General features: G+C 63.8%; 1 protein-coding gene across 1 annotated transcript in view; it reads right to left on the bottom strand.

Moving 5' to 3' along the window:
• The window catches only part of Crispld2 (cysteine rich secretory protein LCCL domain containing 2), a 48974-nt gene that overhangs the window by 22743 nt on the left and 11832 nt on the right, over positions 1 to 14399 (bottom strand). The window contains exons 2-6 of the mRNA XM_076837750.2: positions 12624 to 12933; positions 8075 to 8193; positions 5987 to 6119; positions 5474 to 5589; positions 3071 to 3171 (exon numbers count right to left, since the gene is read on the bottom strand). Coding sequence (XP_076693865.2) covers positions 3071 to 3171; positions 5474 to 5589; positions 5987 to 6119; positions 8075 to 8193; positions 12624 to 12878 — 724 coding nt within the window. The 5' untranslated portion in view covers positions 12879 to 12933. The remainder of the gene's footprint in view (positions 1 to 3070; positions 3172 to 5473; positions 5590 to 5986; positions 6120 to 8074; positions 8194 to 12623; positions 12934 to 14399) is intronic.

Below are 14399 nucleotides of genomic sequence, written 5' to 3'. Positions count from 1 at the left end.
CCTCAGAAGTCATTTCAGCAGCAGAGAGAAGGTTCCATCGGGGACAGACCCAGCCGCCGGTATTCCACCAGCCAGGAGCTGGGCTCTTCCCACCACCCACGATGGCCATGGGCCCGAGGGCAGGGGGGACCCTGTCCAACCAGAGCTGTCGTCCATCTGCCGCCCACGACAGCTGTCCAAGAAGGCAGCTTCAAGGAGCTTCCCTGGTCACCGACCCAAAGCCCTTGCTGTCCCCGAGGCCCCTCTGCCCTTTCATTGGGGGAGGGTCACAGACCCAGGTTGATGCTCTGGGACCCCAGCTGCACCTCCGGCCAGCCACCTGTGCCCTGGGGAGTGACTGTGTCACAGCTTCGGGCTCATCACACACGACCGTCCAAAGACCTGACTCCGGCTATCCGGTCCCCATCCTGCCCCACAAAGGGCACGTGTGTCACATTTCTCCAACCATGACCAGGACCCCCAAGTTTTAAAATCTTTTAGTTAAATAAACAAGTTGCACTTATTAAATATCAGTCCACTTTCATTTTCGTCTTGATGGACAGTCCTGAGCTGCTGGCCCACCAGGACACCAAGCTAAGTCCAGCCAAAGCCAAGAAGTGAGAGCCAACCTGTGGCCCCGGGACCTTATCAGGGTGAGCAGATGTGGGGCTCTGCCGGGGGCCCTTTCCTCCGTCATCCACAGCCTGCACCTCCTGTCCTCCGAGACTTGGGGTCCCCTGCCTCCCAGGCTCCTCAACTGAAAGGGACAATACAGACGCTCCTCAGCTTACAAGGTGGTCACCCCCCGCCCCCGAGAAGAACTTAACACACAGAACTGCCACAGCCCAGCATGGAGAGCGCTGGCCCCGTGTCTCAGCCTGGAAGATCAAGACGCAGAGCTCTAAGTCGGGTTTCCACGGAGCACATGTGGCTTCCATGCCGGCAAGGTCAAGAGGCCGCCAGTCCAGCCACCCTGTCGCAGGCCTCCTGCCTTCCAACCCATGAGCTCTCTGCCAGAGGGCAGAGCAGGGGTTTCTGTGCACACAATCCAAAGGTCCAGCAGCACCCTCAAGCGCCATTCCAGGCCCGGCCTCCACACTGTTCCTGGCTAACTCACTGCCCACCACCCCACCCAGCCAGCACTCCAGAGGAGCATGGGCCGGGGAGCCAGGAGGAAAGGGGGCCCAATCCTTTCTTATGCTCTGCTGAGTTCACCCTCCAGCTGTGAACTCCCAAGACCAGCGGCCGCCTGCTGCCCAGGCCACGCTAACCAGCCCCCGCACTAGGAGCCACCCAACGAAGCTCACCGAGGGAGGACGGTCACCCAAAACAAAAGAAGGCCTGGCCACCCAGGTAGGACACCCAAGGAAGGGACCGTCGGGCGCCCGTGCAGGGAGCTGGAGGGGGAGCTCCCCAGACGTTGCTGGTGAACACGCCCGGCACACGGCCCCTCCTGTCCCCTGCGCCCGTCAATGTGGCTATTCAGGGCTGCCCTTTACTGAGGCCAGAGCTTCTCGGCAATGAGCTGGGTTTCTTCCACTGGCCTTTGGGATTTTACACCTCATAATCGTGGCTTTATGTAGCAGGATATAGCCTGGTGAAGCGTCCAAAGCGTTTGAGGGTGACCATTGCAGGGCCGGGCAGACGGGTCCTCCCTCAGACGCACACAGGAAAAGCGGGCTGCTCCCCGGGCGACTGCAGTTGGGCACCTCCCAGTGAGGATCCCTGTGAGGCCCCACATGGGAAATTCCTGCCCCGTGCACCTCAAGATCACTGGTCCCAAGATGGCACTCCAGAGCGTCACTTACATCCCTTGCAGGCTCTGCCTGGCCCCGCGGCTGGAACGGAGCACAGAGCTCACGTGACCCCGGGCAGCGTGGGTCCCAGCATCCCCCCACTTCCCCTCGTTCCCTTAGAGACACCATCAGCCCCACCACAGGAGACGGGGCTCAGAGAGGGGAAGCAGCCTTCCCAAGCTCACACAGCTGGGAAGTGGCCGGCAGGCATCCAGCCCCACTCCCCGACCTCCCATCCCACACGGGGGGGCTGGAGGGAAGCCAGCTTCTCTTTTCTCTCCTTATCCTTAAGCCCCCGTATCTCCATGACGGGTCAGGGCCTTGCCCGGCACCCGCGACGCGCACTTATTAAGTAGCTTATGCAGGTAAGCGGCTCTCGGGGGACTTTGCATGGCTGGCCGAGGAGACAGGAATGCCTGCCAAGAGGAGTTGGGCGTTTTCCACCAAAAATAAAGAAATATGTACACGGGGCGTCGTTTCGTGGGTAAACTGGCATCTAAGGTCTCTGTGTGCGTCTGTCCTTTGAAAGTGAGTCTCTGTGGAAATTGGGGGCATATTTAACCAAAAACCACGCAGGACACACATGCCACGTGCCCCGGCGGCCCTGAGTGCCCGGCCGGTCTAGCATGGCAGGGTTCACGGGGAGCTGGGGTCATGAGCACATGGGGCAGGTGCTCCCAGGAGGAGGCCGCCCCAGGAACAGCTGCAGCAGGGTGCACAGCCAGGGGCTGGCGGGAGGGGCTCCTCAGAGCAGACTGCAGGCAGGCGGGTCCCTCCTCCCCACGGGGAACAGTCAGCTGTACACAGCTGCTGGGCAGCAGAGTGCCCGGGTCCCTGCCACCTCCCTCTAACCCTCCTCTTCTCCCTGCCAGAGCCCCGACCGACCCCGGGTCTCCCTGCCAAGAGGGCGACTCCCGCCTGCCCACCTCCCCTGACGCAGAGCCACCTGCCCTCCTGCACGGCCCGCGGTCACTGCTGACAGTGCCGCACGAGCCTCAGCGGCCAGGGCCCATTTGGCCCTCCCTGGAACATGGCCCCCGGAAGCCCAGGGAAGGGCAGGGACGGCAGTGGGTGTCCACGCACAGCAGCAGAGGACGTGGGGACACTGCAGGCCCGGCAGCGCACAGGAACAGCGGAAGGGCTCAGGCCTTGGTGCTCCAGCTTTGGCCGCGGGAGGAGAGAGGTTCGGGGGCGAGCAGGGGCCTGGAGTAGGGTCTGGTTCCCTGCTTGGTTCAAGCCGTCTGTGACTGGGGTCAGGAGGTCCCCGTCACTCGGTGGCTGTCCCGTGCTCCTACCTCGGTAGCACAGGTTGTTTCTGCAGCTGCCTCCGTAGCTGGGCGGGCACTCGGAGCAGGGCCGGCCGCTCTTGTAGGGGGCTTCTCCGATCCAGTTCCCCCTGGAGGAGACCAGGAACACTGTCAGGAAGGCCTCGGGGCCTGGAGATGAGGCTCTCCCAGACCCACCGGGGACCCCGAACACAGTCCCACCAAGTCGGGGAGGGGGTGTGTGCCAGGGACAGGCAGCCACCAGGTCCTCCAGGGCAGTCTGGAGGATTCCGAAACCCCACAGAACCCGGCAGCTGAGACCCTTCCAGCCGGCACCTGGTCTGCCTCCTCAGCCCTGAGTGAAGCCTGGACCCCGGATGGACACCAGGTCCAGCAGAGGGACCACCCCGCCTCAGGCCTGTGGTGAGGCCTCAGCAGGTGGCCAGTCGGAAGCCCTAGGGCTGCTCAGGAGGGTTGGTAAATCAGAAGCCCGTCCAGGCTCTCCTCCCACAGCTTTCCAGGGAGGTGGGGGCCTGCTGGTGCTGGCCAGAGGACCAACTGCGGAAACAGTGCCCCTCTGTGGCCTTGAACCTCCAGATGCATCAAGGGGGTGGAGGGGTGGCAGGGGACGGGGGGCTCCACGGCTGGGGGAGGCTGGGTGCTGCCTCCATCCTCCTCACGCATGAGGCCACCACAGCATGAGCCCTGCACCACTCCTGAGCCCACCTTCTCAGCCAGTGTCCACCCTTGTGCCAGGGACAGTGCCTGGCCCAGCCCAGGATCTTGGGCTCTCTCCTTAGGACAGAAGCTGTGGACAGAGCTGACCATCACATGGCCACAGTAAGCACACACACCACGGGTGCCTCTCACAGAGGCGATGCCCGGCAGAAGGTGCTGGACACCCAGAGCCCACCCACAGCCCCTGCCGCGGGGTCCCAACCAGACAGGACCGCCAGGGGTGCCAACTGGGGCACTTTGGGAATGAGGGAGCCTGGGGCACTGGAAACATTCAGCGCTGACGCAGGTGTGGCGCTGTCACCAACGCGGGGCCTGCTGGGACAGCAGGTGTGTGCGAGCACAGGTGTGTGTGTGGGTGTATGTGGACATGTCCACGCTCGTCCCCAGGATCCGTGCATTGAAGCCCTACACCCATGTGGCCTGCATCCCGAGATGGCTGCACAGGAGGGAAGGACGCTGCAGAGGCCATCGGGTGGGTCCTGGTGCACCCGTGAGTGTCCTTCCAGAGACAGCCAGGGGGCTCACGCCCTCGCTGCCCAAGGAGCACACGCCAGGAGGCGGCCTGCCAGGAGGTCGCCTGGCCAGAACCCTGCGGGGCTGGGGCTTGACCTGCAGCTCCTGGGACCCAGCAGGGAGCAAGGAGCCTGCGGTGGAGCTGCCCCTGGCCACAGGCTGCTCGGGCAGCTTGTCCTGCACATGGCTTCCCGAGCAAGTTGGGTGCTGAGGCGGACTCCGTTCCGACTGCACCTTCCAGGTGTGTTTTTCACATAAAGAAGAGTCAGTCCAGTCACCCCTCCTCCCCGGGAGCAGTGACGGTGCTCTGTGGGCTCCTGAGCCTCCTGGCAGTGACGTCACCCTGCCTGATGGCATCTGCAGAGCTTGCTTCCTCCCGGCCTCGGCGATTCCCCGTCACCTACCTCCCAGGGCCACTCCCAACCCAACCCAAGCAGATGAGGTCATTCCCGTTTCATTCAGTCACTGGGCAAATACGCTGTGAGGGCCCCTCTGCAGCGTGCCCTGCGAGGACAGCGGCCAGCGGAGTGATCAGCTGGCAGACCGCGGGCTCACACGGGGACCGAAGCTCCAGGGTCAGCACATATTTGTGCAGTGAGCAACGGGGTGAATGAATAAGGGCTGAGTGACACGATGACAGGTCCCCCGAGGAGGGGCCACACTGAAGTCCTGTGGTCCCTCGGGCAGGACAACAGAACGAGGACGGCAAGTCGGGTCCAGCGTGAAGCTGGGTTTCCTAGGGTGCCTTCTGGGCATGCCTTCAGAGAATAGCAGCAACAGCACCTGGCAGACCCTCTGGACGCCCAGACAACAGCCACTCCTGCCTCTGTGTGCTCCAGTGGCCCCAGGGCATGACTTGGGCAGCCACCAGGGCAACCTCCTTACCACCTGCCCCATTGTCTCTGATTGGTCTAGTTCTGCAGAAGTGCCCAAGGGGAGCCCTCTCCTACCATCCTACCTCCTTCTTCTTGGGAAGATAGGATGCAGGTGGTCTGCAGCCACCTTGGGGTCACAAGGTAAGGAAGGCACAGACTGATAGGGCTGGAGTCCCCCCGACACTGCTGAGCTGCTAAGATGACCCTAACCCACTCCTAGACCCTCACTATGAGAAACAGCTGAGAGTCTTTGCTGGCGAAGCCAGTTGTAGTGGGGACCCAGCCAGGACCCGCGGCAGACGCTCACTTTGGAGAGTAGTTGCAGACGAGGTAGACGGCGTTCTCCCAGATGTCTCCCCACACGTTCATCCTCCGGCAGGTGTTGACGGCACAGCCGATCTTGGTGGTGGTGGCCCAGACCATCTGCAAAGACAGAGCAGCGTCACGGCCCAGGCGCAAGGAGCGCCTCCTGGGCTTGGGGAGGAGCTGGCGGTGGAGAGCAGAGGGGCGAGGGTCTCCCCGATCCCCGGGGCGCAGAGCTCTTTAAAAAAATAAATAAAAGATGAAAAAGCCCCGCTATTCACACATAGTGAAAATCCCCCAGCAACGTGCCAGAAGCTTCCAGTGCTGGCCGGGTCCTGGCCTTACTGTGAGCTGGGGACAAAGAGCTCAGTCCCCCAGCGGCACTCTGAGTGGCACCACGGAGGGAGCTCCGGGGCGGTGACAGCACAGAGAGGCTCCAGCTCTGGCCTCAGTCCCCAGGGATGGGGAAGCCTGGGTCGGGGGTGCGGGGCGGAGGGGGTGGCCGGTCCCGAGTTACCTGCGTGTAGTGGGTGCACATGGCCCCCGAGCACCTCTCTGGGCACCAGGGGCTGCACTCGTGGGGGTAGGGGTAGGTGTAGTCCTTCACCTCATCGTACCAGGACTGCACGTGGAAGCCCGGAGAGCGGTACCTGCGGGCAGAGAGGGCGGTTGCGTTCCGACCGCGGCCCACGGCCCAGGAGGACCCAGAGCAGGAGGCCACGGGAGGATACTGGTGGCGGCGGCTTTGAGGGTGGCCCCTGATTCCACCCTGCATCTGGCAGCGGGGCCTACAACCAGAATTGGGGGTACCCCCAGGCGTCGTGGTAGCCCTGGGCCCAGTGGGCTCCCGGGCACCCATATACCATCTGTGCGTGCCGGAGACTCTTCTTGGCCCCGCGGGTCCTTTTGGTGTCAACTGTGCACTATTCTCACCTACACTAGGGACCGTACACGCACCCACGAGCCCCACACTTCAGATTCCATGGCTTAAGAAAGTCGGGATTTCAGAGCTGAGACCACTTAGAAGACCTAAGGCGGCCACCCTCAGACGGGACACCCCTGGGCAGAGGAGTCTGAAAGTGGGGGCCTTCCCAGCTATGGGGGGCAGGGCAGAGGGGTCCCTGCTGCCCCTCAGGGAACCAAGGCCTCAGGCTTGTCCCCCTCAGGACCTGGCTGCAGGGTGCCTGAGGACTCAGAAGCTCACTGGACAGACGCATCCAGGCGTGCGGGCCTCACAGGTGGGAGGGAGGGCGAAGGCGGGAAGCCAGTGGTCTAGGGCCACACCCCCACGGGGAGGGCCGGGCACCACCTGTCCCCGAGGTGTCCTCCCCGGGGAACTGGCTCTGTGGCCGCTGCCCACCCACCAGCTTGGCCCTGTTCTCTTTTGCTTTGTTTTAACCAGGAAAGAAAACTGGATGCAAATCCATGGTCATTGTCACCAGCAAGCGTAAACAAAGTGGTTTCAATAAGGAGAAAAAGCTCCGGGGGAGTGGCCATCTGTCAGGGCCATGTGGTCAGCGAGGCAGTTGAGGTCTTGTAACAATTACTGCTTGTACCCAGAGCCAAGGGTCGCGGTCAGCCAGGGCCCAGGAACAGCCTCTCTCGTCTTGTCCTGGGGCCAGCTCGGGGACATTCAGGCTCACAGGAGGAAGCCTCGAACAGAAGGTTCCCCATGTCCACCTCTCGCAGGCCGAGGACACTGCTGGGCAGTTTGGAGGGGGACACTCGGCCAGCACAGGGCCACAGGCTGAGCAGCCCTTGGGGAAACAAGTGAGGGAGGTGCGTGGAGAAGCCCTGGGCCCCTGACCATCAACCCTGCTCCTCGGTGGCCCCAGAGCTGACGCAGGGGAGTCCCAAAACCAAACCCATGACGAAGCTGTAAGAGCAAAGGTGAGGTGCTGCCGTGAGCTGCGGCCTCTCCAGGCAGGACCCGAGGCCCGTGAGGTGAAGCAGGAGGTGGGGAAGGACGTGCACCCCGGGCTCCAGGTGCAGCCAGGGAACGCGGCTCAGCACCCGCAGGCGCCACGGAGGGGCCAGAGACCAAGGACGGAATTCAGGTCTCCCGCCTCGGACCGTCCGTGGGGCCAGCAGAAGGCCGCGTTCACAGAAAGCAGTGCCCACTGAAGGAAGCGCTCCTTCTCCCACCGTGAACCCCTGGGGCCGTCCTCAATGCCCAGGTTTGTCACCGACCTAGAGGACAGCATGCTGCCCATGGCCATAGGAAAGGCCAGGCCACGAAGTGGTTCTGTTCGAAGTGACAGCGAGCCCTGACCTCTGTTGGACAGGCCATCTCAATCCCAGCCCAGCTTTTCAATGACCAGGGCAGGAAGGAAGCAGACCCGGGCCCTGGAGAGTGGCCGGTGTGCCCGAGAGAACGGGGACTCAGGGCCAAGCTGGCCGAGTCTCTGCTGGTCACCAACACCCGTCCTGCCTGTGGTCAAAGGACATCTTCCCTCTCCCCCTCCCTCTCCCCCTCCCCCCCTCCCTCTCCCCACTCTGGGCTGAATTCGAGGACGGGCAGTAGTGCCACACCTACTCGGGGTGGGCACCTGCAGTGGTGGCAGGAGGGAGGGGACCGGGCAGCCTGGGGGCCCACAGCACTTACCTGCCCCAGTGCACGGCCAGGTTCTGCCCGATGGACACCAGCAGGCTGGCGGGCCCGTGCTCCCAGAGGCACTCCTCCGCCCAGGCCGCCGCTGACCTCTCGAGCTCTTCGTCCCAGGTCTGCAGGGCAGAGGACAGGAGCCGGTCAGGCAGGGAGGGGATGGCCGGGCTCCCTGCAGGACGGCTGGTTCCAGGACACCGCAGGAAGGACCCCGGGCTCCCTGCTCAGCCTCTACCCTGCTGCGACCTGGGGAAGTCCCTCCCCTCGTCTGGCCTTGGTGTCTGAAATGGGAAAGGTGCTGAGGCCACTCCAGCAGGCTGGGGAAGGGCCTCCCTTGGTCAGGGTGTGCCGGGGGCCTGGCCTTGGGCTTTATCCGCACCCTCCTTGTGGTCCAGTGAGGACATTGACCTCGACACTCTAATGACCAATTTCCAGGATAGAAAACCAAGATGCAGAGAAGCATGGCCACCCACCAGGGTCCCACCGCGGTCCCACAGGGTCAGGCCTCTGGCCTGCAGGGGCCTGGAGCCTGCTCTCTCCACTGGTGCCATGGTGACCCGAGGCTCTTCCCGGCCTGGAGTCTGAATCACAGGTCACACATGTGGAGAAGGCCCTGGCTCAGGTGGGTCCTGGTTAAGGATGGGTCCTGGTTAAGGATGGGCCCTGGCTCAGGGTGGGCCCTGGTTAAGGATGGGTCCTGGTTAAGGATGGGTCCTGGCTCGGGATGGCCCTGACTCAGGTGGGTCCTGGTTAAGGATGGGTCCTGGTTAAGGATGGGCCCTGGTTAAGGATGGGCCCTGGCTCAGGTGGGTCCTGGTTAAGGATGGGCCCTGGCTCGGGATGGCCCTGAGCGACCTGTGAACGCGTGTGCGACCGCGCCCAGCCCCAGACTTCCATCTGCAACACGGGCACGCGGTACCCCTGGCTGAGGGCAGCAGCGGGGAGATGAAGGGTGGAGGTGCCCAGGGATGGGGGTGGCCGGTGGGCATGGAAAAGCCATTGGGACTCCTGGGATTTTAGATTCTTGGTGGCTCTCATGGGGGACGGGACAGAAGCACAGGACTACTGGGTGTCTGGATGGGACGGGGAGAGTGGCGGGCTACCTCAGGTGCCTGCACACAGTGCCCTGGAGAAGATGGCCAGGTGTGGCACACGTTCACCCCATCCTAAGGGAAATCAGGAAGGGCTTCTGTCTCCTGTGCTGCCCAGCCCCCCGCACAGCCCGACCTGGACAGGGGCCGGCTGGGGTCTGGGCCAAGGCACCCGCACATGAGGGAGGCAGCCAGTCGGCCCCTGGGCCACGGAGCAGAGGACGCCTTAGGAAAGAGCATTAGGAGCGGGGCCAGGGCCCTGCCCTTCTGCAGGGGGAAGACCCAAGAGCCCTCCCGGCTCACCACTGCCCTCGCATACAGCAGGTGCCCACCTAAGGCCAACCGGCAGAGCCCTGGGGCCTGTTAAGCCAGCTTCAGGACCCCCAGTGCGAGCTGCTGTGGAGCTGCCCTATGCTCCCTCCCTGCCTGTCCTGTGACCCTTTTGGCCAAGATAACTGAGACTGTCCCGTGGAGGGGGGTCCCGCCCCATGGGGGGGTCCCGCCCCAGGCAGATGGTGCGGGCATCCTGGGCCACCCCCTTTCCCACCTCTCGTCTCAGAAGTGGACAGTGGGGAAGCGGAGGCTCCTCTCTGGGTGACAGAACCCCAGCTCAGTGTCCACTTAGCCCAGACCTCCCCCCAGTGCTGCAGAAGCCCCCCAGGCCTGTGCCCCCACAGCCAGAAGAGGGGCAGTCCACAGCCCTGGGTGCCCTGGGCCCACGGGGAGCCAGCCTCTGGGGCACACAGTGCCTTCCGCTGCAGGGAGGGGGCGCCAGCTCCCTCAGCCGCCCAGGGACCCCCATCCCACCCCGACACCCTGCTGCGGCCCAGGCCGGGCTCTTTGATCCTGTCCTCCGGGCTCATGGTCAACCCCCCAATAAGCCCCCGCACAGGAGTCCTGTGTCACCCGCCCCAGAGGGGCCAGACTAAGGCCCCCACACCAGGCTGGGTGGGAACTCTGCGTCTGCTGGGCCAGGTGCCTGGCTCTGCCGAGCCCTGGCCTCGCTTGTGTCCAGGAGGCAGGGGTGGAAGGACACTCCAGCAGGCTGGCCCAGGGCGACCGTGCTCCATGGCCCTGGGGGTCCTCAGCTCTCCACACTGCGGGGACTCAGCTCTCCACACCGGCACCGTCCCACGGACATGTCACGCCCTGCCCACCCCACCCGAGGGACAGCTCATGTGAGGTGCCCAGGGGACCTGGCACTGAGGACAGCAGGTGTCCACAGAGCCTGCCACACCTGGGTGTTCTTCCAACGTCCTGTGAGAAGGACGTGGCCTCCCATCTCGGATGAGGAGGACGAGGCAGGGGCAGTCGACCCACGGGGCACAAAGGAGCCTCGGACCCCACCGGCCTCCACCGCAGGTCAGGAGAGGAGACTTGCGCCCACCCGGCCTGTAGCATCGTCACCAGGTGGGGCCCAGGGACGGTTCTGAAGACACCAATGAGTCAGAGCTGTCACGGGAGGCTGTGGGGCCTTTTGAGGACCACACCTGTGCACACGGGCCCCCTCAAAGACGCCCCAGAATGTGGTTCTGGAAAACCAGCCAGGAGTGAGGCTTGCACACTGGAGCTGAGGGACAGATGGCAACGCCACCCAAGCTCACCAGGAAGCCGTCCCAAGGGCTCAGAAGGGAGAACCGCGATGGCTTTCTGTTACTCTTGGCAAAGGCCAGGATCTAGGGAAGCAGGCCACAGGACAGGAGAGGCACAGGGAGGCTGAGACATCTGGCCATAGTCATACAGCAGAACTGGGGCCCAAATCCCGCAGGCTGGCTCCTGGTGAGCTCCCACCTGCAGTCACCATGCTCAGCTGGTGGCACCTGCCCTGGCATCCAGCCAGGGTCCCAGCAAGGGTGGGGAGGAGTCTGTACCCAACTATACCCACAGTTTTATGTATTTTCAACCTAAAACAGCTCGCACAAGCTGCCCAGCACATTGGAATTTGAAAGAGCATCCATCCTCTCCCCAAAATTAGCACAAGCCTTTGAAATGAATGGCTGCACGACGTTCTTGAAGGGAAAAAAGATGCAGACTCCTAACACGTTTCCAAAACTCAGCCTCATCCCGTGGCCCTGACCGGCCAGCAGCCCTCACTGTAGGTGTGCAGCGCAGGTGTGAGAGGGCAGCAGCACGTGCCCCTCTCCAACCAGGAGGCCACACCGTCAGCAAGGGACAGTCGGCAGCTGGGTCCCAGGGATGGGGGCGGTGGCTCGTATGACGGAGGGGATGGGGTTGCAGAGGGCAGCGCCCGCAGAGCACCCGCTGGGACGCGGGTACACCTCCGGCTGAAGCCGGGAGAGAGAGGTCAGTCACTGAGACAGACAAGCGCTCCTTGCAGAAGGGCGTGCGAGGGCTGCGTCCAGACGGGAGCCAAGGCGGCCCCCAAGCAGGAGGAGGCAGGGAGCAGTCCCAGGACGGGGTTCAGGACGGGGGAGAAGGCGCTGGGAGGCGTCAGCCCCACCCGGGGCTGGGCGGCCTGGTGAGCGAGGTGGACGGCACAGGACCCGCAGAGGGTGGCCGTGCCCGAGAGAGGCCGGTGCCGCAGGGGCTGGCGGAAGGCGGCAGGGCTGGGGTGTGCTGCTGACTTCAGCTGGACCTGGGCTCAACCCGGGCTCTGGTCTCCAGCCTCTGCCTCCTGATCTTGGGCTGGAACGGCAGCAGCCCTACCTCAGGTCAGAAACGGGGTGTCAGGGGAGCAACGTTGGGGGCGGGTGGTTCACGGTTTTCTGACGGCCCCACACGGCAGTGGCTGGCCACGGTGGCTGAGTCCTTAGCCAGGCGGCGGCAGGTCAGGAGCTCAAAGCCACGCACCGGGGAGCTGCCAGGCGTGGGGGTTCTCTGGTCTGGGCAGCGCGGCCTCAGGCCGGAGAACGCACAGTGGGCGCTTCCACCAACCTGGGGGTGGGGGTGAGGTGGGGCTGGAATGAGGACCCGCTGCCAAGTGTGGGGTCCTCCGGGTCTGACGGGACCTCCAGGTCCTTCCCACCGTCGCACGCCCGGCAGGCAGCCCCCTCGAGGACTCGCAGACGGAGCCAGAGGGCGGGCGGCAACCAAGCGGGCATCGTCACCCCGGTACGTGCGGGCCTTTCACAGGTCCTCCCAGCTGACCGTCACAGGAGCAAGGGGGTGGGATTCTCAAAGTGGAAACTGAGGCTCTGGCTGACCAAGGAGATGTCAGGCCCATGAGGGCCGCAGAGCTAGGACTGGGACCCCTGTGCCCAGGCCAGTCCTCCCCAGGCTGCCCCGGGAGGCCTGGTGGATGGGTCAGTAGGGCTGGCTGAACCAGGAGGAGGAGTCCCAGGGAGGAGGCAGCCAAAGTGCCAAGGACAGAGCCGGGGACGCTCTCTTGCCAGAGGACACCCTGGGCCTGCCACCATCCACCAGCTGGTAGGCAACCAAGATGGCAGCCCAGCCTCCCGCCGTTGGCGCCAGCCTCTGTGGCTGCCGCCCGTGCTCACCATGTACTCCATGTTGGAGGCCGGGGGGTGCACCTGGCCCCGCAGCTTGTTGTGAAGCATGAGGATCTCCTCTCGGTCTGTCCTGGGGATGGCCCTCCGGGCGCGGGAGTGCGGCTCCGTCTGCTGGTATCTGCTGAGCAGGCTCTCCAGGTGCGTGACGTTGGGCAGGAAGAAGCCTTGGGCTCCGCAGACCAGCAGTGCCAGCCCCAGGGAGGCGAGGCCACTCGCGACACCACTCATGGTTCTGCCCAGCATCAGCAACTTGGTGACAGGACAGCCTGGGCCTGGTGCAGAGCTGGTGTGAGGTGCCCTGGAAGGAAGCAGAGGGGAGGGGGAGGAGCCGGTCAGCGCTGGGCAGCAGCGAGGCCGAGAGGACAGGAGGAAGACATGGCCAGGCTCCCAGACCCTCTGGGCCCACGGGGTGCTGTGTCCCCAAGAGTGCTCCTGCAGCCAGCACACGCCGAGGAGCCCCAGGTCCCCTCAGGGGGATGCGCCCCCTCAGAGTCCCAGGGTGCCCGCTGCTTATTAAAGACATTGAATGTGTCCCTAACTTTTGCCACCCGTCCCTCACATCAAGGTCAGAATGTCCTTGAGAATTTTGCTGTACCATTTGGTTCTTTCAGAAAACCCATATAAGCATCTATCCAGGTGGGTCATTAATGTCATTTTCAAACACTGTGACAACCCAGGAGGCCCATGTATCAGGACCCACTTACCATGAGATGGCAGAGGCCTCTGGTAGCAGCAAAGCTGCCCAAGTCCACCCTCGTCAGCCTCCATCAGGGAGGCTCTGTGGACCTGGAACTTCCCAGCAGGCCCCGTGGCCCTGTCCCCCGGCAGCCCACGTCTCCCTCCATGAAGGACCATGCTACCGACCCCAGAGGCAAGAGAGGACGGACAGAGTGCAAGGTCTACTCCCAGGGGAGTCCGGGGCCACCTAGTGGACTGCACCCAGCACTTGTGCTGGGCCTGACGAGGGGGAGGACACGTCCCTGGCCACAAGGAGCTCAGGCTGGGCGGGAAGCGAGATGGGCATCCCGGGACTGGAGCCCTGGGCACCAGAGGGCAGCGTAGGGGCCAGCGACTGTGGGAACACGGCCGTTCCCATCTTCAGCCCTGGAAGCCCTCCAGGGCCTGGCCAGCAAAAATAGCCTGCGCCCAGGGAGAGGCTCGGCGCTCTGTAGTGCTGGACGCGCTGCCCTCCTCCTCCAGGGGCGACCTCCTGGGGCAGAGCCAGGAGGCTGGGGAGGACCTCTGCGTGCCGGCTGGCCTGGGGGAATCCAAGCCTGAGGACTTGTCCCGTCCCGCCTCTTGCAGTTGGTCCCACGACCATATATGCACAATTCCAGCTGCAGGCCAGGGACCACGCCTACCCGCAGAGGAACACTGACGCTCGCTCGGGGAGGATGTGGGGGGCGGGAGCTGGCACCGTTGGGGTCCACCCCGCGTCATACCACGCACAATCTGCTCTGCTCTGTGCTCCGGGAGTGGGAGGCGCAGGGCCCCAAAGGCACGCAGCATAAAGCCTCACGTGACTCCACTCTGCCCAACCTGAGGAGGACCTGGTCTGATTTCAGTAGGTCCGGCTCTGGGGCTGTGAGCAGGGCGAGTCGGGATGGGGGGCTATGATGCGGTCGAGCAATATGCAGCCAGCAAAAGGAACGACTCAGACTGCACCCTGGCATTAATAAAAGAAAATGCAACAGGCAGTTCACAAAGCAGCTGTAGAACATTACGCCAATGATGCCATCTGTGGGAATTTTAAAATAGGTGGCT

This window comes from Callospermophilus lateralis, chromosome 18 (assembly GCF_048772815.1).
Source record: "Callospermophilus lateralis isolate mCalLat2 chromosome 18, mCalLat2.hap1, whole genome shotgun sequence".
Lineage (NCBI taxonomy): Eukaryota > Metazoa > Chordata > Mammalia > Rodentia > Sciuridae > Callospermophilus > Callospermophilus lateralis.
The sequence above is the reverse complement of the archived record's forward strand: the minus strand, read 5'-3'. Positions and strand labels throughout refer to the sequence as shown.